At 36.8% G+C, this 26,925-nt stretch overlaps 2 protein-coding genes across 2 annotated transcripts; one reads left to right on the forward strand and one right to left on the reverse strand.

Annotated features, from left to right (window-relative positions):
• Positions 1 to 470: 470 nt before the first annotated feature.
• Positions 471 to 2,486, reverse strand: LOC143619744 (GDP-mannose transporter GONST2-like). The gene is made up of 8 exons (XM_077091602.1): positions 2,290 to 2,486; positions 2,008 to 2,212; positions 1,722 to 1,861; positions 1,507 to 1,636; positions 1,285 to 1,383; positions 1,015 to 1,169; positions 726 to 940; positions 471 to 645 (listed from the first exon to the last, which is right to left on the reverse strand). The coding sequence occupies exons 1-8, from the start codon at positions 2,484 to 2,486 to the stop codon at positions 602 to 604; spliced, it is 1,185 nt and encodes a 394-aa protein (XP_076947717.1). The 3' UTR covers positions 471 to 601.
• A 15,194-nt stretch (positions 2,487 to 17,680) lies between these two features.
• LOC143619798 (putative mitochondrial protein AtMg00820) lies at positions 17,681 to 18,301 on the forward strand. Its single transcript, XM_077091644.1, has 2 exons — positions 17,681 to 18,007; positions 18,122 to 18,301. Exons 1-2 carry the CDS (start codon positions 17,681 to 17,683, stop codon positions 18,299 to 18,301), a joined length of 507 nt encoding a protein of 168 aa, XP_076947759.1.
• Positions 18,302 to 26,925: the final 8,624 nt, after the last annotated feature.

Below are 26,925 nucleotides of genomic sequence, written 5' to 3' on the forward strand. Positions count from 1 at the left end.
TGCAGTGGCGGAGCTACACCTAAGGTGTAGGTGTCGGCCGACCCCTGTGAAAAAATAATTTTAAAGGTATATATATGTTAAAATCCCGGTCGACTCTATGAATTTGGACACCGACCCTCTTCCGACCCCTGTGAAATTTTTTCCTAGATCCGCCACTGCTGAGATGTTAAAACTTAAAATATATAGATCTAAGATCAGATAGCAAGAGAAAAGTAACTATATTAAAACAATATAGACTTGTTTTAAAATAACTAAATAAGATTAAAATTGTCTACTTGGTGTTAGTTCTCAAACAAATTTTGTATTTTGAGCCAAATACATGATAATGTATCCCAAACATAACGAAACTGGAGTGGCCCAGTTCACAGAAAGTATAGACAAATACCGGCCCGCCCCACATTTCTAAGCTAAAGTATAAGAAAAAGTGAATGAGAATATTAATGTATATGTTATTACACTTACCAAGTTGGCATCTTCCATTCTGGTGTGCCTTTGGGCCATATCAGCTTGTAAATAAATTTTGATCTATTATGGTTTACCAATTTCATTCTTCCCAGACTCATTTCAAAATGTAACTGGCAGAAGATACTTGACTCACAGATCATGACATCTTGGCTTTCGCAAAGAATATACCCGCAAATAAACCTAAAAAATAGCACATATAAGAACACGAATAGAAACAAAATGGTTGTTTATGTGTAGACTGTAGAGATCATATTAGTTACCAAAAAGTATACTGAAAAGATTTGGCAGGCTAAGTGGAACATTAAACAACACTAAACCAGCAACCGAGATAGGAATCTTGTTTAACGAGCCCACCAAACTGTAAGTGGTTGGACCAATTTGGTTTATAAACCACATGGAGGTAAAGCTAATGGCGAGCCCAAGAAGCCCGCCAACAGTTGCCACGACCCAAAACGTTGGAATCTTGATCACATCCCTGAAAACCATAAACAGATGAGAGTGAAAATTTTAATAGGACTGAAAATGGTTTTAGAAATGGAGTTTACTTACGCGCTGTTAACATAAGTCCATTCATCAAATATGATGATCAAGAATGCGCCAAATGGTAACGATAACAAATTATTCAGCAACACCATGAAAACCTCGTTTAGAGATCCAGATCTTGTTACAGAATTTGCGGTGTCCATGACTCGTCGTAGGGTAAGCTGTTTAAAAGGTACAAATATTAATATTTACGAACACAAAAGATAAAATGTAACATTTCTAATGCAAAAAAAGTATTAAGGCAATGGCTTGTAAAACAAAATGTAAATGACATACTGAGTAGCTTGCAGTTAAAACACAATTCACTAGTTGCCACGTATAACCCATTGCATCAAACGAGAGGTCAGTGATACCACCCGTTACAGCAGATATGATCTGCAAGTGTTATGATACAAAAAGAAAATGATTTGGTAGTTCCTTTTAGTAAATTTCAAAGCTTTACGAGTCAAAGACTAAGTAATTTGAGAAATCTTAAGTTAAAAATACAGAAAGACACACCATAAGAAACATCGCGGTCCATACTTTCTGGCTTTGTCGCTTATGGAATATATATAGTTCACCAACTGCTGTTAATATGTTTGCCATATTCTTCAGGATGGTAACCATTGCAATATTTATATACTTCAAACTGAAAAGATTTACCACCCTAATTTTGACACCTTTACATATTGATATGCTATTTTAAGAAACCGGAATTCTTGCCAATGACGTACCTATACATGCCTGAAACAAGCATGCCCACAAATATCAAATTGACGGGTATCCACACCTTAACCAGCTTACAGTTTAGCTTCTCCAGTGAAACTGCTCCAAATAAGCCCAAAACAGTAACTATGATAGAACTGATGAGATTCTGCAATGAAAAACAACTTTTTTAAGTGTAACAACATGAAACAAATACCAAGAATTCAAAATTGTTGCACCAGTGAAACATGATCAGTGATAGGCATCACATAATGCAAATATAAGTACCTATTACAATGATGTGTCTATAGTTACCTGATAAAACATCAATGATATTCCAGCATTGAATGCATAACTTGAAAGAACAACTTTGTTGAGCAATATCATGCTGCAAGAAGACAGACAGTATGCAGCTCCAGAAATCAACGGTCCAGATCTAGCTTTTGCTTCGTGCATCCTCTTTTCATCCGTGCCAACATTAAGTTCATCCTCCTCAGACATGACCTGATTGCCTCTGGATCTGCATGCTCAATTCTCTCAGTTACCATAAACAACTTCTATTATCGAACATAACATAAAACCTCATTTTGATCACACCTTTCATTTGCTCCTCTGCGCTCTGTAGTTGATAACATAAATCCACCTGGCCTATTTCCTTGAGGAAGCAGACCACCAATGAGCATGCGCACCACGTTTGCCTTCCCACTGTGTGATGAAATCTCACGTGGAGAGTTAAAATCTGACTCCTTGACATCTGGATTAATAATAACATTCAACTTTAACTCAGTTGACATTGAAAAATCAAACATACAAGATGCCTGTGCCCTACAGTAGTATATCAAATGCAATCATAAATCATCATCAAAAGTTCAAAACTAACACTTTGAGCAATCATGACAATAACCTACTAAGCAATTACAGTATTGCATTAACCAATAATCAAATCCAAGGATTGGGTTGAAGAAGTTGTGTTTGATGATTCTAAGTTACAAGAACCCAAAGTACCAAACTGTTTTAGGATTTAACAGAAAACTGAATTAACCAAAAACCGATAAAACAAAAATCGGTTATTGTTTTCATATATCTCAAGCTTTCATACCTCCATTTTGTGTAATTCTAAGAAAAAAATTAGGCCAGGTTTAGTTTTGGTTATTAACCAAACCAAACCGAAATCTAACAAACTAACCGAATTAACTGAACTGATTTCGATTATCGGTTTTGGTGGATGATTTTTCGAAAAACAAATTTTGGTTTTTAGTTTCGGTTGAGTGGAATAACTGAACCGATATATTCTCACCCCTACATTGAAAACAGAATTATATAATCATTAGTGTAAAAATCCCGGCTAGGGGCCAATTGAAAATTTTATATATAAAAAATTGCATATGAATTCCAATCCGATTAATCGCTAGTCCCTTATCTTACCTGATTAAAGTTAAATGGTTTAGCAACTGCAGATTGTCTTCAATTATGGAAAACCTAGATAAATTAATAATTTAATATAATAGGCTGGTGAACAGAATTGAAGAAACATTCAAAATAAACAACAGAAATGGCGTAATTATGAAGAAGACTATAACTTCATGAAAGAAATAGCATCAAACAGCGTGATTCCAGGGTTAGGGTTACGGAATAACTAACACCGTTAGAAAGTCAACATGAGATTGCTTCGACTACAAGTGTTGGTGAATGTGTGTGTTGAGTGAAAGTAGGAGAACTGCGAGACATGATTAATTTGATAACTGGAAATGCGATAATTAAACCTTGAGAATAAAACTGAGAAGAACAGTAAAAATGGCGTCATTGTGGCTAGCTGATTGTTTTTTAAATTTGAATATAATATATTTGTGTGGGCTTGGGTGTAGCCTTAGCCCATAGTTTGAATGGTTATACAGGGTCCAGTCTATTTAAAAAGGCCCACTTGAAAGAGGAACCTTCTCGTCCATGTCCATTTATTTAAAAATTAACTTATTTTTAACATAGTCTACCCGACCGTCTATATATTTAGGCTGAAAGAAAACAAGTTAATTATTTAAAGTACGCATTACTAGGTTTCAGATCTTGCTGGTTTCTGAATTACTTTCCGAAAGTTAACATGCAATCTACACCGGTTAAATACATTATTTTTATAACTCACTAGTACGGATACGATTTTTGGAGCCGATCAGGCAATATCTTTATCATTGTGACACAACGCATGATTTGCCTACATCCTATTCTCCCTAAACCCTACCGATAGCCTAGCTATGGTGGGATTTACAGTGTATAATTGTTGTCAATTGTTATAGTTTTTCCGTATGAAAAGGTCTAGCTATTGGTATGCTTGTTATCGTAATTGTGCTTTTAACTAAATATCTTGATAACTACAATCTTTGTTACGTTTTATATTTTGTTATTTTTTATATTCGACCCTATGTATACCTATTAGTTGCAGCGTTGTTTTCTCATGTTCTAGACGGTGTATCAAGAACATTTCTTTTGGGATTTGTAAGTATTAAAGAATATTGTTGACAAATATTTGTTGTCTCTTTCACGGGGTTCGTTATCTAATCTTTAGGCTTAAGAAACATAGCATAACAAATGTAACGAACCCTCTTACAGAACCATGTGGGATCCATTCATATTAAATGCTGAAGGCCTTAGGATCAATTAACGCAACGATTAATATGTAAATAACAACAATTAACAAGAACGAAATTGTATATTAAACTTTGTCGAATGAACTGATAAATTACAACGGTGGTCGTATTTATACCCCAACTGGTAGTTACATTTGAACCGGTGCGTCTGTCCCTAAACGATGCGATGCACCGTATAGTATAATTTACAAATATTTGCATATTAAAATGTTGACTATTACTAATTACACTTTACACCCTAACCACATTAATGGAGTTTTCTAAAAATGTATAACTTATTTATTAATAAACTAACGAAATTAATCTTTAACTAAACTTTAACGAGATCGATGATTAACCAACAATTACTTTTGACATTGTCTAGAACCCACATTTGAAATCCTGCCTCTCAAATCGAATCAAGACCTAGATATTAATTTTGATTCAAACCAATAAGTCGCTTAGATTTATGATATTTATCTTTGTAAATCTTTATTCCTGGTATACAAACGCAAAACTTACATCATACACATACATAAACACACACACACACACACATATATATATATATGTCTCGGAACCCAAAGGCAATCGTTGAGTGAACTGTATCTTCTTTGTGTTAGTTAACCTAAGCCGCACCCTTACTGCTGGGAGGGGGCTCGGCCCCTGAACCGTACGTGGGACGAGTTTCTGCCTCATACAGCTCGGGCTTACCCATTCAGTGACTTTGGCACTGGACGTTCCCCAAACGGGTACTGTCGGACATTAACCCTCTAGATATTGATGGCAAGAGAAAGTAATCACAAGAGGAAGAAAATGAAGTCTTTCTTGTAGAAATTTAACACAACATATTCCATAAATTGATATAGTATAAAACGATCAAAAACTGCACCAATATGATGCAGAAAAAAATTCAGAAGAAATGCATTATTCTTTATTGTTCTGGACAATTATACTTTTTATATAATCAAAGAGATTAAATGTCATGCATATATTTTACCGAATTTAATGAAAATTTCAGACTAATATGATAAGTTGACAACATATATCCGTAGATCATTTCTTAGATAAGAGTCCTCCAAGGCTAAAGCCACCATTATCTCCACCATTCTTCTTAGGCTGTGGTGCCGCGGTCTTCTTACCAGAGACGGTACGTGTAGCAGCAGTAGTAGCACTAATCTTGCCTTCAACCTTCTGAAGAAGCGGGTCTGTCTCCACAAACCTGTCCTTCTATAATGCGCCCGCCAGCCATTCCAAAAAACCCTTCTCCTCTTTGCTTTCGCCTGCCTTACCCTTTGTCGTGGCAAATGTACGTACTCTTCTTGGTCTTGTTAAGGTGGCAATGCTGGTGGTGGTGGGGGAGGATATGGCGGTTGCCGGAGCAAGAAATATGTTAAGGGAAGCCATGATACGTTGGTGTGGTTAGTTTTGGTTTGTGTGGAGTTCAAATGATATGATGAAGGGATGGGAGTATATGGAGATCATACAAGTTGTGTGTGTGTCATAAGGGTTCCACATGTTTCTTATCCTCAAGCATATTTTTGTGTTTTAAGAAAATATGTTACTTTAAAAAAAATAAATAAATAAATTCGTAGGGATGAAAATGTGGAGGAGCTCATCTTCAGGTGAATATGGTCGCAAGTTTGACACGTGAGATCATCATTTTGCTTATATTGGTAGGGGGTCAATTGCGCCAAATGATGGTTTCAATTCCACTAGTGATAAATCATATTTCATAAATATATGGCCGGTTTTATGGTTTTATTTTCGGTCATTCAATGGCTGGATTAAAGAGTAATGCTATAGTTTTCATTGCTGCTCTCTCTTGAAAGAATTTATGTAGGGATGAAATAGTATCGATATCGAAAGTATCGATACTGTATTTGAGAAAAAATAGGAACCGAATGCGGTATGGAAAACATCGGTTCGGTACTGATACGGTATCAATATTTCTATAATTTTACCGCTTTAGCATTTTATTCTTTTTTTAAGCATTTAACAGGTCTAAAGTAGTGTTTTATTTATTTATTTAGCTGCACAAAAATAAACGTTTTTAGCTTATTTTATGTTGGCTATAATTTCAAATTGTTATATATGATTGATTATCATTAATATACTAAACTTTTTAAACCTATATATTGTGATAAAAAGGAAATCACAAAGTGACAACTTTTTTATATAATACAAAACCATAATCTTGTTTCTTGGTTTACACGAAAGCAATATTATGTATGAATGGCTATGAAGATACAATATTCAGTAGGGATGAGATCGGTACCGTATTGAAACCGGCCAGTACCGGTACCGAAAATCCCGATCTCGAAAATTACAAACTTTTTGGTACCGGTACCAAAGGTAAAAAAATTCGGAAATACTGGTACCGATATCGAAACTCAAACTAAACTCAAAAGTTTGGCACCGATTCGGTACCGACGGTACCAAATCGGTACCGATTTTGGTACCGGTACCAACCGGTACCACTACCGAATTTGCTCATCCCTAATATTGAATATGATTGGCACATTAAGGTAGCGTTTGGTATGCATGAATGATAGGGAGAATGGAATGATTCATTACGTAGAAATGGAAAAAGTGGTGTTTGGTTGCTCAATGGAATGAAATCATTCATTACACCTGGAATCCTATTCCATCAAAACCATTCATTCCCACCCCCCCCCCCCCCTTTTCATTTCATTCCTCCTTCACCATACTTTCTCAACAACACCACCTCCACCTAACAACAACCACCACCACTACCATTGCCACCACCAACACCTGACCTCCACTGTTGCCACCACCACCTTACCACCAGCGTAACCACCGCCACCACCATCGTCGCTGTAACCACCGAAAACATTGTCACCGCCGCCGCCTGACCATCACCGCCACCCTACCATCACCATCACTACCAATGCTACCACCGCTTGACCAGCACCACCCCCACCACCACCGTCACCACCACCATTTTCGTCGCCGGAGCTAACACCATCACTGTCGTCATTGCAGTTTTTTTTTTGGTAAAAAATATTTTTTTGAGATAGGAGTGTTTTTATTATTTCTATTTCATTCATACAATTTTTTAGGATATCAAACCACGTAAAGTAATAATTCATTTCATTCACATAGGTTAACCAAACAAGACAAAGAAATGGAATGGTCCATTTCATTCCCTTGCCAATTCCATTCCTTCTTACATTCCATTCCTCCTTCATTCCATTACCTCCAACCAAACACACCCTAAAAGTTTAAGACTTGCAAGTAAATAATGGTGTTAATTAGTAATTCATATTATTATTATTATTATTATTATTATTTTGTTAAAACGGTGTTTTGAAATCTTGAATGAAGATGATTGCTTGATAAGTGGGTTTTTAAGAAAAACAGGAAGGGGGGGGGGGGGGTTAAAAATGATTATGAATGCAATATAGATTGCTTCAAATTCGCATAAAATAGGTAAAGTTAACCTGTGATATTTTTAAAAATTAAAATAGAATCCCCTATAAAGTATCTAGATTATCTTATATAAATTCGGTACCAATACCGACCGACTTTTACTGTCAAGTACCGGTACTGAGACCGCTTTTTACCGATACTGAATTAAGAAAAAAGAATACCGATATTGGTACTGTTTATGATTAGTCGGTACGGTACCGGTACCATTTGATGTAGTTTTAAATGAGAATTTAAGAAAAGAAACTTTTAAATTTGTTCATGCTCAGTTAACTTGCATATAAGTTTTGTCTGTAGTTTTAAATGAGAAACATTATGCTTTCAAAACATGCTTTTTAAGATGGATTAAGGACAAAATATCCAAGAGCTCATTAAAATATACAATAAGTGAGTTCTTAGATATTTTAGTAGTTCAAACTAAATCGGTTGACTAGTTAGCTTCTATCGGAGATAAAGTTTGTTCATGTTGGATATCGGCAGCGGAAAAACTACTTTAGTTCTTTCGTATTTTTTGAACTTTGTTCACTAACTAAAGGACGATTGGAAAGTTGTATTGTGTATATATGTGCCTATGTTACTATGTATGTACGTATGTCTTGTGTTTATATGTACATATAGACGTATGTACGTTGACACCAGTGGCTTACGTTGACACCAGTGGCTTAACTGTAACCTTTTAATTAGGGGGTCACAATAGAGTTGTTGTACATTTATAATTTGCTAGTGTATATCTGTTACTTTTTTAACTAGCAACTAGTAAACGTAAATTTTAAGTTCCATAACTTGAAACCGCTATAAAATGACTTCATTTTCAGCATTTTCAAAACACATTTTTCTCGATACAAATACACATCTTGAGGCATAAGTAAGTGTTAATAAACTTTATCATGGAAAAAGATCTTTCGATGGGAATCGTTACGTACCGAAAAATGCCATTTAAAGAATTTGATGAACTTTTATTAACAACGTTTAAAACTACCCTCATACCCGAGTGAGTCTTTCTGAGACGGGATGTTAACCCGTGCATACTGATTTTGATGAACCAACTTATTAACTTTTTAAAAAGTAATAAGGTGTTTGGATTTTGGATTGCTTTTTATATGAGAGGAAAAAGTTCATGAGTTATACTTTTATAACTTAACTTATTAAGGAGTTTTCATAATGAATCCCAAACACTTCCTAAGGCTGCTCTCTATGATGGGGAACATCGAAACCCTCCACAGTGCCACGTCAGGCCACGTGGGCACTGGGGGCATCGAAGCCCAAACCTATAATGCCCCTCTACGATGAGGAGCTTTAAACCTTTTATTTATTTATTTATTTTTGTTACAAACATAATTTAATAAAATTAAATAATAATATAGTAATACTATAATTAAAATTTAAATAAAAATAAAAAACATATAAATAAAAACATAAAAATAAAAAAAATAAAAATATTAAACATAAAAATAAAAACATAAAAATAAAAAACATAACCATCATATAACTAATATTCGTCGTCCTCGTTTGCATATTTGGACATTATCCTTGTTTTTTTTCTCTAAAAACGCCAGCGTGACCAGATCTAGATGCTATAGATCCTTTTTGGGTATGAGCTCGAGCTTGTGTTCGGGTTTGAGTTTGGGTTTGAGCTTGGATTTATTGTTGTAGAAATTTGAGAGTTGTAGAGTAAAATAATGGTGTAGTTTAAGAGTTGTAGAATAAAATAAAAAATAATTGTGTAGAGAGTAGTAGGGGTGCTGTTGGGTCTCATATTGTGGTTTATGCTTGTCGGGTTGGGCTTAATTGGTTTTTTTACATGTAAACCGAGATCAGTTGATCTCGGTGGGCTTTTAGTTTGTTTTGGGCCTAGTTGGTAGTTATATATATAGAACGTATGTTAACAAAGTAGGGTTGTTCGTTCAATTGTATTATTCACCCCGTGTAAGTTGTTAAGGGCTTAAGCACCCGACGTATAATATACGTGTGTTTTGAAGCAAGTTCATTGTGTTTCCTTGTGTTCTTGGTTGTTAATTAGAATCGGCTTGGTGATTAGATTCCGCCTAATCATTGAGTTTCTTGATATCACATTGAAAGATCCTGTCTTGGGACTTACAATTGGTATCAGAGCCTATACACCTTTTCTAGGCTCGGTTATTGGTGATATCAAGGATTCTACCGGTGACTTACGGGTGTGCTTTGGGTTGAGGATTTCTGGAGCTTGAAGAAGATTGTTCTTCGTGTTCTTCGGCTAGTGAAAGTCTGTTTTGGAACAGATTGTGGTAAATCTTGTGCTTTATTTGAATCCCATCTTTCTCGGGATTTAGTTGAACATTCAAGTTTACCATATCTTGAATCATTCAAAGTTCTCGGGAAGATTTCGTCGTTCTCGGGTAGATTTCGTAGTTCTCGGGCAGATTTCGTCATTCTCAGATAGATATTGTAGTTCTCGGGCAAATTTTGTTGTTATCGGATAGATTTCGTAGTTCTCGGGAAGATTTCGTCATTCTCGGGTAGATTTCGCAGTTCTCGAGCAGATTCCTCGTTCTCGGTCAACTCTCTGAGTTCTCGGAAGAATTTTGCTGTTTTCGGTCATTCTTTCAAGTTCTCGGCCAAGAATATTATGGATCAATCAGCTGTTAGTGCGTCTTCTAATGCTACTCTTCATCAAGAACTTGACTGTAACATCCCGAAATTTCAAGATAATATTAATTATATTACTTAATAATAGAGGGAAAGTTTACTCGGGTTATCAGGAAATAAATAAAATAGTAGAAGTTGGTATGGGTCGGGCTAGTGTCGGGTAATGGACGTTGGTTATGGATTTGGATTAATTGAGATGGGTTAAATGAGAATGGGATTTCAGGGATATAAATAACCCCAAAACCCCAAAATATCTTCATTTACATCTATTTCTTCACACACTCAAAACACACACATTCTAACCGATCAAGATTCGAAGCCGAGACCCGAGATTTTGTTGATAGATCTGAGTTGGTAAGGTAAGAACAAATCCAACAAAGCTAATATTACTGAAGATGGTTAGGATTGGATGGGTTAACCGGACCCGAAACCCAAACTGCCCAAATCGGACCCCTAAAACGTCGATTTTAGGCCGATTTGATGGTTGGGATTTGTAGGCGCCGATCATACGATTCCGCGGGTACCAAAATCGAGTCATTTGGCTAAGAAACAAAGGATTTATGGGCAAACAGATTTGCAGCGCGATAACTTCGCCTGCAAGATTAAGTTCGCCTGATGAACTTCGCCTTCAAGCGTAACTTCGCCTAAGGTTTAACTTCGCCTGAAGCCAAGTTCGCCTAAGGTTTAACTTCGCCTGAAGCCAAGTTCGCCTAAGGTTTAACTTCGCCTGAAGCCAAGTTCGCCTAAGGTTTAACTTCGCCTGAAGCCAAGTTCGCCTAAGGTTTAACTTCGCCTGAAGCCAAGTTCGCCCGAGGTTTAACTTCGCCTAAAGTGAAGTTCGTTTAGAAAATAAATTACAAACCTAATGGAAAATGTGTTAAGACAGTTATTGGAAATAAAATTTTTCCAAGCTGACCTTGGCAGCTCGACCCCAGCCAGGGGCTCTGCCCCTTGGACCCTGCTAGGGGCTGCCGCCCCTAGACCCCGCTGCCAGGGGCGCTGCCCCCGGACCCCCGTTCGTTGTGGGTAGTAATTAAGACTAGAAAGATGTTATAAGTAGAGATAGTTAAATTGATATGTATACTTGTTATACAGTCAGCCGTGCACAACTGAAGAAAGGGATTACGATCAACGGAGAACGTAACCGTGTTCAGGTGAGTTTCTAGCCCCATTTATGTGTTATGTTTTCGGGGCTGTGTGCATACTCAATATGTTTGTTAATACACTTATCCTAAGAGATAAGTGTATGCCTTATATGGATAATGTGAAATGTGTGAATGATTGCTTGATGGTACGTGAACGATCTTCGGATATTGCACGTACTGTCAGGTTGTAACGCTATGTATAAGGTAAGTATGTTATGTATGTTTATGTGTATGAACATGATAGAGGTAATAGAAGAAAGAGATGATAACGTATGGTTGTATGGTTACGAAGAGGGTACCGAGCCCTAGTAATACTCGAGGAATGCAGGGCGTAATGCTCTTTATAACGTAAGATATGAAAGTAAGATAATACTAAAGAAAGTAAGAAAGTATGAACGAAAGGATATAAATTTTATGTGTATGCCTTATATGGATAATGTGAAATAGATGAATGATTGCTTGCCGGTACGTGAACGATCTTCGGATATTGCACGTATCATTAAGGGAGGTGACTAGCTCCTTACATGGATATATATAGAGTTCCTTACATGGATAGTATAATGTTCCTTTTATGGAAAGTAAAATGTTCCTTTTATGGAAAGTATAATGTTCCTTTTATGGAAAGTATAGTGTTCCTTCTATGGAAAGTATAGTGTTCCTTCTATGGAAAGTATAGTGTTCCTTTTATGGAAAGTATAGGGTTCCTTCTATGGAAAGTATAGGGTTCCTTCTATGGATAGTAAAGTGTTCCTTCTATGGAAAGTATACAGAGTGTTCCTCCTATGGAAATTCTATATAGTATGGTAATGGTAAAGGTTCTTTTAATAGATATTACGTGATGATCCTCCTATGGATATTTATACGAGGTTAAGGTAGAAATATGTGTCTTCGGATACGTTAAGAAATATATGAGAATAAAATTGTATGTTGCCTGATTAACTAGAACTCACTCAGCGTAGCTGACTTTTAGTATGCACGCAGGTGAGCTGATTATAGAGTTAGCATGAGGATGACACACGGCATGGATTGAACGGCTGGCATCTGAAGAAAGAAGTAAAAATGTTTTGAATATAGAGTTTTGTGTTATGGTATCAAAGAAAAGATTTAATGTTTTGTAATAAATGATTTATATTTTATATTCCGCAAGTTTTAATAAACTCTGATTTGAAGGACTGTGTTTATGAGTAAATCTGACGTTAAAGTAGGGCTACCGGGTTCGGGGCCTTACATTGACTCTATCATGGGAACCACCACTCGTGTACCACGACTACTGACATCAGAAGGGTTTGCTGAATGGAAGTTCAGATTTGAGAAGTACGTGAAAGCAAAGGATGCAAAACTATGGAGAAGCATAGTTAGAGGTCCTCAGGTTATTACCTATCAGAGAGATGGGTCTGAAGAAGTGGAAACTAAGCCAGTTGAGATGTATTCGGATGCTGATTACGATGTGGTTGAGTAGGATGAGAAGGCTCTAGCTACCCTGACCATGGCACTTTCTCCTGAAATTGCTTTGGGATTTAGAGAGTTAAATTCTGCTAAAGCTCTCTGGGAGGCTCTTATTGATGTGTTTGAAGGAAATGAAGATATGAGGAGAAGCAGGCAAGATCTCCTAAGACAACAATTCAACATGTTCAATCATATTTTGGGAGAGTCTATTGAAAAACAGCTTCATCGTTTCATCTCATTAGTCACTGAGATTAGATCGGCTAATATAAACCTCACACCTGCTGAAATCAACAACAAGTTAGTCAATTCACTGCCACAGAGCTGGGATTTAAATGTGGCTGTCATCAAGAAGACCAAGGATCTGTCTAGACTGACTCTCTCTGAGGTGATGGCGATTATTAATACTTGTGACATGGACGATAAGCAGCATGCAATAAATCATGCAAGTACTTACAATACTGCTGGTTATGGTGTTGCATCTAACAATGCTCTAGTCTCACAAGAAAATTTCTCATTGTTCAAGAGTCAGCCACCACAGCAACCTCAGCAGACCTTCTCCATGTTCAGGTCATCACAAGGTCAACCCATTCCATAACTTGCACCAGCTACTCCTATCTTCTTTCCACAACCGACTCTTGCACCGAAATCACTAGCTTCTATGACCACCTCCAGCCAGTCTCCCATCCAAACCCCTATTATTTCCTAGGAGACTCAAGAGAACATAGCTTTAATGGCAGGTTTTATGAACTGCTATAATGCTTTCCTTGCTGGAGACCTGGTATAACCCGTTGTGGCTGCTGAGCTAGATCAAATACATCCTGATGATGTGGAGGAGATGGATATTTCTTGGCAAATTGCCATGGCCGTTTTTAGAGCCAAGAAATTCACTAAGAGGACTGGTAGGAACAACTGGAATGTACATGCGAATCAAAAAGTGGGATTCAACAAGAGTTATCTGAGGCGTTACAACTGCCATGAGCTGGGTCATTTTGCTCGTGAATGTACCAACCCGGCTAAAGATGGAAATAGAGAGAGGGCAATGGTTTTGGTAATGATAGAAGACAAGAGAATGTGGCCAGTTCCAATGCGGGTGAGCATGGTTTGGTGGTTCAGAACTTCTCCTGGGAAGATCAGATGGCAGCATTGAATTTAAGTGATCAAGTTGCAAATTTTGCTGAGATGGATGTTGAGGAAGAGGAGAACGAAGCTGAGGAGCAGGTCAGGGATCTTCAGCATGCTTTCATGGCCTTCACTTCCACCAAACCAACTATGGTTAGTCATGTACTTTGCTCTCAATTGTGCATTGAGAAAGTAGGCTTGTGTAAAATACACAACAGTAACTTAATTAGAGAAATAGAAAATGTTAAATATGAGAACTCAACACTTAAGAAACTTGAAAAGGCTCTAAAAGACAAAATAGAGGCACAAAAACAAGATTTTTCTAAATTACAATCGGATTTCAGGACAAAGTGTTGTCACCATCTAGATGCTAAAAAGAAAATTGCTGAACTAACCGCTGAGTTAGATGCATCGAAGCTGGAAGTAGCAAAGCTAACAAATAACTTCGAAAATACTGAATTCAATTTTAAAAAATTTGATGTCTCTAATGCTGTTGTTGAGTCAATAATAGAAAAGCAATTGAAATGGAAAGAAAATAAGGGTGTGGGTATTGGATATAACATGGTTCCCCCTCCATATAACAATAATTGTACTAGTCTTCCTCTCACCAAGGAAGAAGAAGAAGAAAAGGAAAAGTGCTTACAATACGATAAGTCACTTGCAACTGACAAGGGTACAGTTGGTTCAGATAAGGCATCTGAGTCAACTTCCGGAATGAACGATTCTAATGTGTCTACTTCATGTGCAAATGAAGTATTAGTTGAGGATTGGACCGATGAGGATGAGGACTCACCCATTATCCCTACTGTTTCTTTTAATTAACCTGTTTTGTCAGTTTTGAACAATAATGTTACTGATGTGTGTGTGGGCTCGGGTTTTAAGAGCAAAGGCAATTGTTTGGATATTTTTCCTAAAACCTCAAAAGGCAGTGATCTATCTCTCAATAAATCAGATGAGCTTAAAAACCATAATGAATTTTCGTCACCTAGGTTTGTAAGAGAAAATGGTTTCTGTGACAGTAAATGTGGAAGCTCAAATGCTAAGTCCAAAGATGAAAAACCAAGCTCACACAACAGAGCAAGACCAGGAATTGGCCATAACGATTTTTATGTTAAAAGGCAAACTTGTTTCAACTGTGGCATTCCCGGTCACATAGCTAGAAATTCCTCTCGTCTCCCATATATTCCATATTACAGACGACATCAGAGGACTATGCCTCAAAATACCTACAGAAACTTTCATTCATATAAGGTATTATAAGGCAAAGCCCTCTGACGGCAATTGGAGGAGAGACGAAGCTCATAGGTTAGGTTCTCATCAGACCAAGTCTAAGCCCATTGTGACTCAAAAGTGAAAGGGAAGCACGGTCTCGGTTCCAAGACCAAAGTGGGCTCCTGAACCGAGAACGCTTAACAGGTTAAAGCCAAACGTGTTTCCTGTCTGCACACCAGAGACTAAGTCGGCCAATTGTATAAATTCCAAAATTTTAAAACCAAAATACAAATGGTTGTCCAAGTCTCCGGTAACAAAGACCTTAACGTCTTTTGACTCAATATTTGATAATCATGATGATATGTCATGGCAACCCATAACACGGTTGACCAAGTCAGGCTTACCCAGAACTACAATGGACTGGGTACCCAAAACTAACTGATCTCGTACATTGTGTAGGAACAGCTATGGAGGAATATTATCAGACCTTGGTTTGTTGATAGTGGTTGTTCCAGGCACATGACGGGGGACATTTCCCAGCTAAGTGATATTCAAATCTTTAATGGTGGATATGTCTCCTTTGCGGAAGGAGAGAAAGGAAATATTACCCAAAAGGGTACCGTGAGTAATGGGGTGTTAAAATTTGAAAATGTTAACTATGTTCCGGAATTAAAGCACAGTCTACTCAGCGTGTCACAGATTTGTGATAAAGGTTTTTCTGCTCACTTTACCAACAAGGAATGCTTGATTCTGAAACCTGGTATTGTCGTACCAGAGGATTGGGTTCTGGTCAGATCTCAGAGGAAAGACAATGCCTACCTGATCGATATGAACAAGAACGTTCCCGACGAAATTACATGCTTGTTTTCTAAAGTGTCGGAACATAATGCCATGCTTTGGCATCGTCGTCTTGGTCATGCAAATGTCAAAACCTTGAATCGTCTTGCGAAAAACAATATTGTACGTGGACTGCGAGTTAAAGATTTTGTGACTATAGAGAAGTGTGTGGCTTATGCGTTAGGCAAGCATCATCGAAAAGCACACAAGCAGAAGTTGACTAATACAATCTCCAGTGCCTTTCAATTGCTTCACATGGATCTGTTCGGTCCAGTTCATGTCCTGAGCTTGTCTCGTAGTAATCACTGTCTGGTCATCACCGACGACTACTCTCTTTTCACTTGGGTGTTTTTCTTGTCGAATAAAGGTGAAACAGCTGAACTGATCAAGAAGTTCATGGTGCTTATGGAAAATCAGTTGAACTTGAAGCTCAAGGGAATTCGTTGTGACAATGGCACAGAGTTCAAGAACTCTACACTGAATCATTTTTTTGCCGAAAAGGGGATATCTCGTCAGTACAACTCAGCTCGTACCCCGCAGCAGAATGGTGTTGCTGAAAGAAGGAACCGTACTCTGATCGAAGCTGTAAGAATGATGTTGTGTGATTCAAAGCTACTGCTATTCTTCTGGGTTGAGGCGGTCAACACTGCCTGTTACGTTCAAAATCGGGTGTTGATCAACAAACCTCAAATGAAAACTCCCATTGAAATTGTTTACGGTCACAAGCCCACAGGAGCACACTTTCGAGCATTTGGGTGTCCGTGCACTTTTCTGAATCTTGAGTCGACTCCTAAGTTTGAAGCCAAGGCAGATGATTGTTATTTTGTTGGTTATGCTAGACGAACTGCTTACAGAGTCTATAACAAGGCGTCAAAACAGATCGTGGAATCATATGATATACGTTGGCTTGAAAAAAATGAGACAGATGCTCACGTGGGGCCTGACTGGTTATTTGATTATGACGAGCTGTTCAAGCCATTTAATTTGTAACCTGTGGTCGACTCAAATAACTCAGGGGGAGGAATTTCTACTGTTGTCGATGATGAAGAAGATATTTCAGTTGATACTGAAGAGTTTCCTATGCTGAGTGTGGATCCGTCTATACCTTCAAACACCACTCAGCCGTCATCAGAGAATCTGGAAGAGACTGTCACCGAGACTGTATCCCTACAAGAACCCTTTATAGCAGAGATTTCACCAGTTGAGGGGGAGAGTGTCATTCGTCAGATATTCGGTAGCACTCTATTCCCTGATGCCATTCCAAACGAGTATATTGCAAGTACCTAGTACTCACACAGTACCGCAGCATTGGGATAGAGAAACCTTCTCACTGATGCTCTAGAAGATCCAACCAACTTACCAAAAAACTGTTCTATTCCTGACCATTCTATTCCATCAAGAATTCAACGGGGCCACCCCATTGACAGTATCATTGGTCCCCTTGAAGCTGGCGTTTCAACCAGAAGTCAGACTGGAACAATCAACAACTGTTTGTATTCTTGCTTCATCTCACAAATTGAGCCCAAGTCGATTGACATGGCTCTGCAAGAACCAATCTGGGTTGAAGCCATGCATGAGGAACTCAATCATTTTGAAAAGCTCAAGGTTTGGAAGTTGGTTGAGCTACCCAATGGGATGAAGTCGCTAGATACTAGATGGGTTTTTCGAAATAAGCAGGATGACTCTGGGGTCATTAATAGAAACAAGACAAAACTTTTGGTTCGTGGTTTTCGTCAAGTTGAGGGTTTGGACTATACTGAGGTGTACGCTCCAGTGGCTCGTCTTGAGGCCATTCGGATCTTTTTGGCTTATGCATCATACATGGATTTCACAGTCTATCATATGGATGTCAAGACAGCGTTTGTATATAGCGAAGAGAAGGAAGAAATTTATGTGGATCAGCCACTAGGTTTTATGGATTCCAAGCATCTGTCGCATGTCTATAAGTTGGACAAGGCTCTTTATGGTCTTCATCAGGCTCCTCGAGCATGGTATGCGACGTTGACAGCACATCTTCTGGAGCACGGGTATAAGCGTGGAACCATTGATCAGACACTGTTCATAAAGACTGTTGGAAAGGATCTGATCTTGGTTCAGATTTATGTGGATGGCATCATCTTCGGTTCTACCAGTACTGCTCTCTGTTCTAAGTTTTAGGAGGTGATGAAGAAAAGGTTTGAGATGAGCTTGTTAGGGGAGATGACAATGTTTCTGGGTCTGCAAGTTCGTCAAAGCTCGACATGCATACTGCTACATCAGGGAAAATATGTCGAGGATATGTTGGCAAAGTTTGAGTTTCAAGACTCCAAAAGTGCGGCGACTCCTATGGCTGAAAGACCTATTCTTTTTTCAGATCCTGATGGGAAATCCGTAGATCAAGCGTACTATCGGTCGATGATAGGGTCCCTAATGTATCTTACCACCAGTCGCCCTGACATAATGTTCGCAGTCTGTTGGTGTGCTCATTTCTAGGCTAATCCTAAACTCTCTCATTTAATTGTTGTTAAACGAATTTGAAAGGGCAACCGAAGCTCGGTCTTTGGTATCCCAAGAATTCAGAATTTGATCAGTATGTTTTTTCTGACAGCAATTATAGATGTGATGATATTGACAGGAAATCGACGTCTGCTGGATGTCAATTTTTGGGGGATCGGCTCATTTCGTGGCAATGCAAGAAACAATAAACGGTGTCCACAAGCACTGCCGAGGCAATGTTGTCGTTTATGCCTGTTGTTCTCAGGTCATATGGATGCAACATCAACTGTTGGACTACAGTTTGGAATTTCTTGACACTCCTATTTTCTGTGATAATGATGCTGCAATTGCTATTATCAAAAACCCAGTTCAACATTCTAAAACCAAGCACATTGATATCAAAATTCATTTCATTCGCGACTGTTACGACCGGAAGTTAATTCATCTTTAACAGGTCCACACTAATAATAATGTGGCGGACCTGTTTACAAAATCGGTCGGAACAGCCAGATTCAACGTGCTTGTAGAGTTTTTTAATATGTTACGTTTTGAAAACTGAGTACTGTTGAGGTTAAATTTTATACATAAATATTTTCTATTTTTATCATAATTTCTGTACAAATTTAGGGGGAGAAAAATAAAAATACAAAAAGAGTGTGTGTGTTCTTAAAAAAAACTTGTTTTTGTTCTGTTGCTTAAAATTACGTCAGTTACTCAAGTTCAACGGACATATTTAATATGTTTGGCCCCGTTATCAACTCTTGACTCACGGGATAGCCATTAACCTTAGAACTGAAACCGGGGCAACTGAACATAAAAAAAAAAATGTTTTGGTTCTCTCATTGAAAATTATGTCGGCCACCTAAGTTTGAGGGACGTATACTATTATGTGTTTGGTCCTATCGTCTACCTGTAGACACATGGGATAGCCATTCACCTGAAAACTAAAGGTGACTGGGTGATTGAATTTAAAATTGTCTTCGAGGTTATCATCTGGGAAGTGATATTATTATTCAGCTAAAGCTTATTAAAGGCTTAAAATATTTTCAAAGAAAAATTGATCCAACATTTGAGAAATGATAGATAAATTGATTCTGTGTGTCTAACGTGTGAAGTTATTAAACTAAAAAGGCTTTTGAACAGTCATTGATGTGTATGGTAGCTTTCCATGACAAGTAAAAGTTTGAAGTGATATAAACTAAATCTTCTAAACTTTTTGTGGAGAGTCATTTTGAAGATGTTTGCATGTCCCTAGATACATCTCTCCGAATGATAGGCAGAAAAGTAATTACCCAGTCATACACGAGACCGTTAGTGTCTTGATCGCCTAAATACTCTTTAAAAAATAATATATATATATGAAATTGTAGAAATTTAAATTTGTTTTTAAGGCTTAAAGGGGCACCAGGGAACTACAGGGGTGGAGCATACAAGTAAGTCCTAAACACCCTGAATGTAAGGCTTGTAAGTCCGGACGACATGTAAGTCCAACGTTCAACCTTAAAGCTTAAAATTATTTTTGTATAAAGAAATTATTTTGATCAAGCACTAGGGGGTTGTAGTCAAATTGGGGTGATCTGGGGAAAGCCAAATAAGCTTTGAGAAGAGATAGGGGGCATCATAGGTCCATAAGTGATGTCCGTATAAGTTTTATGCCCAATTGAATCTAAGCATATCACTGGCGCAATGAAAGTCATGCTAAGCTTTTACCTGCTATCAACCTTTCCATTATGTCATAATAATGCTGAAAATGAATCATTATGAAAGTATCTTAATCAATATGATTTCATGTTCGGATCTTTTCTTAAAAGGAAATGGTTGCTTTCAGACAGCTGAAATTTGATTTCAAAATTTGATAAATCTGCTAGACATGTAAATCTTTTTTGTTTTAATTTAGTTTTATTTTTAATTTTTAATTCTTGTTTTTTTCTTCATGTGTACTCGTGTCGAAACAGATGTCCATAAGAAATCAATTTTTCATGACTTGGGATCATTTTTTATTATAAAACTGCTGGTCTTGTTTTGTGGATTAATCCCTTTGGCCCAACAGATGTTTTATGTTCTCGGCCTGATCCAATTGGCCCAACGAACTCCACAGATGTGAGTTCTCGGTCCAAGATAACTGTTCTCGGTCAGTATATGTTCTCGGTACGGGATGATGTAATCTGGAAGTTTAAAAGGCACTCATTGCACTTTATTAATCATTCTTGAAATTTGCATCTTTCAAAATCTTCCTAAATCATAACTATCTATTCATCCATCTTTTCATGTCTTCTTCTAATTTCTTTCGGAAAACTCATTAAGAAAGGCAAGTAAACTTTGTTAATATATAACTTTGAGTCTTGGGTATGACTACTAAATCGGTTTGCGGTTATGATCTGTTTTTGGCTTCTTTGAAGTTACTGATTGTTTCTTTTAGCTATTGAAGGTAGATGTAGGTTTGGTTGTCAATGGTGATTGGTAAAATGGTGAAGACGAAGGGTCTTCTTCATGTATTCTTGGTGGAGGTTGACCGAAATCTCTTGGTCAACCAGAGAAGTCCGTGGTCAACTGACATCTCAAGGGACTCTCAGTCAAACCTTGACCGGAAGTTTGTTTGCTCCATCAAAACTACATTAGATTCGGCGTTTCTAAGTCAATCGAACCTAAGATTTTCTACTGTTTTCATTAATCAACTTCATGAACATCTACTTCTATTGGCAAGTAGCATGACCTGTGCTGGATTACCAGACGGGGATACTATTACCGGTATAAAGGCACTAAATAAGACACTCAACTTCCAAGTGTTTGTTTAGAAGCCACAGTATATACACCTGGAAGAATAAATGTAGGCTTCGGTGCATATCAGACGTCAACGGTTGACATTTTGAAAGTAGCTGGAATCAAGCAACAAACCAAGGGGGAGATTGTTGGGTCTCATGTTGTGGTTTATGCTTGTCGGGTTACGCTTAATTGGGCTTTTACATGTAAACCGAGATCAGTTGATCTCGGTGGGCTTTTAGTTTGTTTTGGGCCTAGTTGGTAGTTATATATATAGAACGTATGTTAACAAAGTAGGGTTGTTCGTTCAATTGTATTATTCACCCTGCGTAAGTTGTTAAGGGCTTAAGCACCCGACGTATAATATACGTGTGTTTTGAAGCTAGTTCATTGTGTTTCCTTGTGTTCTTGGTTGTTAATTAGAATCGGCTTGGTGATTAGATTCCGCTTAATCATTGAGTTTCTTGATATCACATTGAAAGATCCTGTCTCGGGACTTATAAATGAGCATAATTAGGGTCAGACAAAAACCCCGAAAACCCGGACCAAAAAAAATCGAAACCCGGACCTGCAATATAACCTTTGGTTTTTCATCGGGTCATAAATCCATTGCATTTCGGTTTCGGGCCAAGACTCGGGTTAATCGACATTTTCAGGACCGACCCGAATGTAATTAGTAATAAAGCTTAGCAAAGAGGGAAGCGATGTATGAGAAAGATGTAACTACAATCAACACTTTATTACTTGATTGAGATGAGATTTACAATTATAGGAGAAAATAAGAACAATCACAGGAACTATCTTAGGAATGCAACAACAAACATATTGACTAAATAATTACATTTGAATACTATGATAACATAAATAAATCCCGTGATACGTGAATGATTTGTTTTTCATTCCTTAATTAGACCTACAAAAAACAATTATTTGGTTTCTATATATGCAAGCAGCTGATCTCGTTCCCTTTAAAATTTAACCTAGTAAAAGTAGGGGCTGATAATTATCATAATACTTGCTTAAAGTCAAATTAGCTCAACCAAAAAACAAGAATCAAACATCGATCAATTCATTGAGCAGTTATCGTTCAAGAGCAAAGGAAATCATCTATTTGTTCACAAGGTATTAAATAAATCGTTTTTAATTAATGTTGTGTATAATGATTACCTGTAAAAATGTTGAGGAACAAGAAAAGAGGTGGAAAAGATAAAGACTGGATGCTGAATTGTAGACGTGTTTGTGTGTAAATCGGTCTTTAGTACATACCCGGTAACCGAGACCGACTTTATCTGTTAACAGATTTGTGATTTGTGGGTCTGTTGTCGGTTTTCAAATATAGGATTTTCAGGTATCGGCCTCGGTTCGGGTAATGCACGGGTCAGGTCGGTTACTCTCAATTGCACACCCCTAGTAGAGAGAGTTGTTTGAGTAAAAATGGAAAATGATTTGAATTTATGTAGAAAATGTTTAAATTGTTGTTTTTTTTTTATTTTAAATGGTCATGCGACCGTTGTGAATGAGAGCGCCCACCAAAATCATTCCAATCGCGCCGGTCGTTCAAAGGTCGCCCCTGCCATCCGCTCCCTAAAGGCGCCCTTTATGGCGCCCATAACGTATAGACTAAATGTGATGTAGTGATAAATCTCTTGTCTTCCAACCAACAAGTTAGTGTGTTCAGATCTTATCAAGTTTTCTCCTTTTCTTTTCTTTTGTTTTTTTTTTAAAGAAAAAAGGGTTTTAACTTTTAAGCAAATGAATTTAGACTTTGTGACTTACTTTTGTTAAAATTTGAGTTTTAGGCTAATTATGCTATGATCACTAAAAAAATGAGTTTTTTGAATTATTATTGTATTTTATTATGTTTCTAGACCGATCCAAAAATAATATTTGGTTGGGAAAAAAATGAATACCAAAAAAAGCTGACCCCATTGGAAAAAAAATCACGGGTCCGCCATCTTACAAATATGTACATATTTTTAACTCGTGTGCAAAATCCAAGTGTTGTGATGGGGACATTAAAAGTTGTAAGGTTCAATTTGGATGACTTTACCATTAAGATTCATCGTACCAGAAAATTCAAATTGATATGTTGATAAAAATAAACATGTCACAACTGTAAATTCATAATTTTATAAACATCATATTTAAATGGACATTAAAAGTTGTAAGGTTCAATTTGGATGACTTTACCATTAAGATTCATCGTACCAGAAAATTCATATTGATATGTTGATAAAAATAAACATGTCACAACTGTAAATTCATAATTTTATAAACATCATATTTAAATTTTAAAGGTTGCAAGAGAAAAACAAAAATATATATATAAATATGTTGCGCTAGAAAAATATTTAAGAAAAAACGTCATATTTTATTAATGAGCACCGTGTCAAAATCTTGTTGGGTAAAATAAAATTTAAGAAAAAATGAATATATATATATATATAGGGTTAGATGGTAAGTCTACTTGAAGTTAGGGGGGTTATTGTAACTTCATGATGAGATATAGGGGCTTATACGAATTTGCTTAAAAGCATGTTTGAGATTGAGTTTGGAAAATGCTTATTGGTGTTTTCAGAAAAACCAATAAGTTAAAATGTGTTTGCAATCATCGAATCCTTTTTATTTTAACTTTTTGAAAGGGCTAAAAAGCGGCTTTCTAAAAGCCTCAAATCTTGGTTTTTCAAAATGATTTTTTGAAAAAAGCCAATTAGTATTTTTCAAACTTAATCCCTAACATGCTCTAAATAACATACACTGAAAATACTAACCGCATAGAAAAACGATAAATATGGCCTCGCTGTTGTCAACTGTTACATTGGTGCTGCATGAAAAATAAAATAAAGGGGGGGGGGGGGTTGGTCAAAAGGTCCTATTGTATCAAATCATTCAATGGCTTGCAAATCTACACATAAGGGGGGAATCATGGTGAGCTGTACTGTTTATGTAGTTCATTTCACAATATATATTTGCTCACATTCTGGGAAAATGCCATAATTCACACGAACATTTTATAGTCCTAATAAGAGGAGGTAGTTAACTGGTCAATGCTCAAGTTTTTTTTTACAACGGCTTTTATTAAAAGTAGGGAGCTTAGAACGTTGAAAAACTAACATTACACCAGCTTTTCCTATCTAAATCAAACACTTAAAACGGAGCTTCATCTACAAGAAACACACTTCCTTGATGTCGTCCACAATCTTGTAGCACCAAATCCTTTTTTTTTCTTCTTATTAAACATCTTATAACCATCTCTCACTTTTGTGTCAAATGGCATGCAAATCTCCACATGGCGGCTTTTCCGTTCATTTAGTGAGTTGATACCGAGAGAGGTCAATGCCCATTTGTTTCTTTTTTCTTATTTATATGCTTTTTGTAATAAATTTGGTTCGCAAAGCTGTTTCTTTTTTCTTATTTATATGCTTTTTTAAGAATAAATTTGGTTTGTAAAGTCATTTCATTGATATCTCAATTAATAATTTAGTTCTATTTTATGTTGTTAATTATGTAAACAAGAACTTTAAAAAGTCATTGAAAAGATAAAACTAGTTATAGTTGAAAATTTTAATAAAATAGTTTTAAACCCCGTATTAAAACCACGAGGTTATATATAGAGTTTTTTATCAAACTAGTGTAGTTGTAAAATTATTTATCAAAGTAATGTAATTTGAAACTTAATTACCAAAATGGGTATTTTTAGTGGGACCCACCACCCACTCACTCACTTCATCTTCTTTCTCTTCCCTCTAAACCCATTTTCCTCTCTCAACCTAGACCGGATCGAATAATCCGGCGACCACCAATAATCTTCCACCAATTACCATGCCCTAACACAGTTCCACCGTCACTCCGTCACCGGAGTTCTCTTAACAGGTGACCATAGATATTTTAGCAAATAAATAAATTTTTTAAACTAGAAATCATACTATTCTAATATGTCAAGAAACATTCATATTTGTTTACCATAGATGGCTACAGTGATGCATCTGGAGGACGGATAGTGAAATCCACCTTCTGCAGGCAAACAATACATACATATAAAACCATTTTTTTATATCAATAACTGAAATTGTATATTAAGCTTAAGATGTATCAATACCTTTAGTTGACGTTTCAAGTCAATATTAAAGCAAGACGAGATGGAAGTGTTGTGGAAACCTCAATGACACCAACACAGGAAGTTTGATAAAACACAGACAGCATGATGAACAAGTTAATTGGCTTTCCAAAGCAAGTTCCACCAGCGGAGTGCCTCGGTGAACCCGAAGATCCATAACCACCTATGGCACCTGTTAAGAGAACTCCGGTGACGGAGTGACGGCGGAACTGTGTTAGGGCATGGTAATCGGTGGAAAATTATTGGTGGTTGCCGGATTATTCGATCCGGTCTAGGTTGAGAGAGGAAAATGGGTTTAGTGGGAAGAGAAAGAAGATGAAGTGAGTGAGTGGGTGGTGGGTCCCATTAAAAATACCCATTTTGGTAATTAAATTTCAAAGTACACTACTTTATTAACTACACTAGTTTGGTAAATACTCAGTTTATATACAAATTTATTAGTTTTTGTGTAACCTCACCCACCTACACTCATTAAGAAACTTCAATTATTTATTCAAAAAGTTATTAGGAATAAATTTTATAATTCAAAATCATTATCAACTCAATAACTCAACTCTATTAACAAATTAAAAAAAAAATCAAATAGCACACTCAACAATAGAATACAAAAATCCTAGCTTTTATCGATTCTAAAGTGATATACGTGTCAAGAACCCGACTGATAAATAAATTATCAAATCGGACCACGGCCGATTACTCGAAAAAAGATAGACCAATTTAGTTGTACTAGTTTATATCAATCATTCAGTTTCTGAAACAATCTTGGTCAATCAGTTGATATACCTTGTTAGACCAAGGCTAGTTGTCTAAAACTATATGAGCTTAAGCATGTTGTGTTGGAAATTTTGGACTAATAATATTTATTAGTTTCATGTTATTAATAAACTAATTATTAACGGATCCAAAGAATAGAGATGAATGCAATATCAATCATCTAATTTGAGTGGCTAAAGAATTTGAATTATGTGAATATAATGGACCTCTCCGAATGCGGTAAATAAACAACTTGACAAATAGCACGACATTATTCAAATGACAAATAGCACACCACATGATTTGCATTTTGATAATATGTGATAAATAATGAGTTTTGATTGTACGCATACAACCCCAAAAAAATAAAACTGAAAGCAAGGATGGTGTGATTTACTAACCTTTCTTCTAGGCGAGAATATAAGAATAAAAGAATAGCGTGTAAATAAACGAGCTGGCCGATCCGACACGAAAAGTCCTGCGAATATGAGATAACACTAGAATCAAAATCAAGAATAACCCAACTAGAATTACAACAACGGAATTACATAACACAAGTTATGAAATAAATAAGATTTAAGTGAGCTGATGCGGGTCAGAATCCGAACAACAAATTTGAGTTCAGGCTCTGGTCCGTCATATGTAAAACATAAATACAAAGATAAAACTATTCTGG

Source organism: Bidens hawaiensis, unplaced genomic scaffold (assembly GCF_021521415.1).
Source record: "Bidens hawaiensis isolate Kalapana, Puna unplaced genomic scaffold, B.hawaiensis_p1.1 tig00002507_1, whole genome shotgun sequence".
In the NCBI taxonomy this organism is placed as follows: domain Eukaryota; kingdom Viridiplantae; phylum Streptophyta; class Magnoliopsida; order Asterales; family Asteraceae; genus Bidens; species Bidens hawaiensis.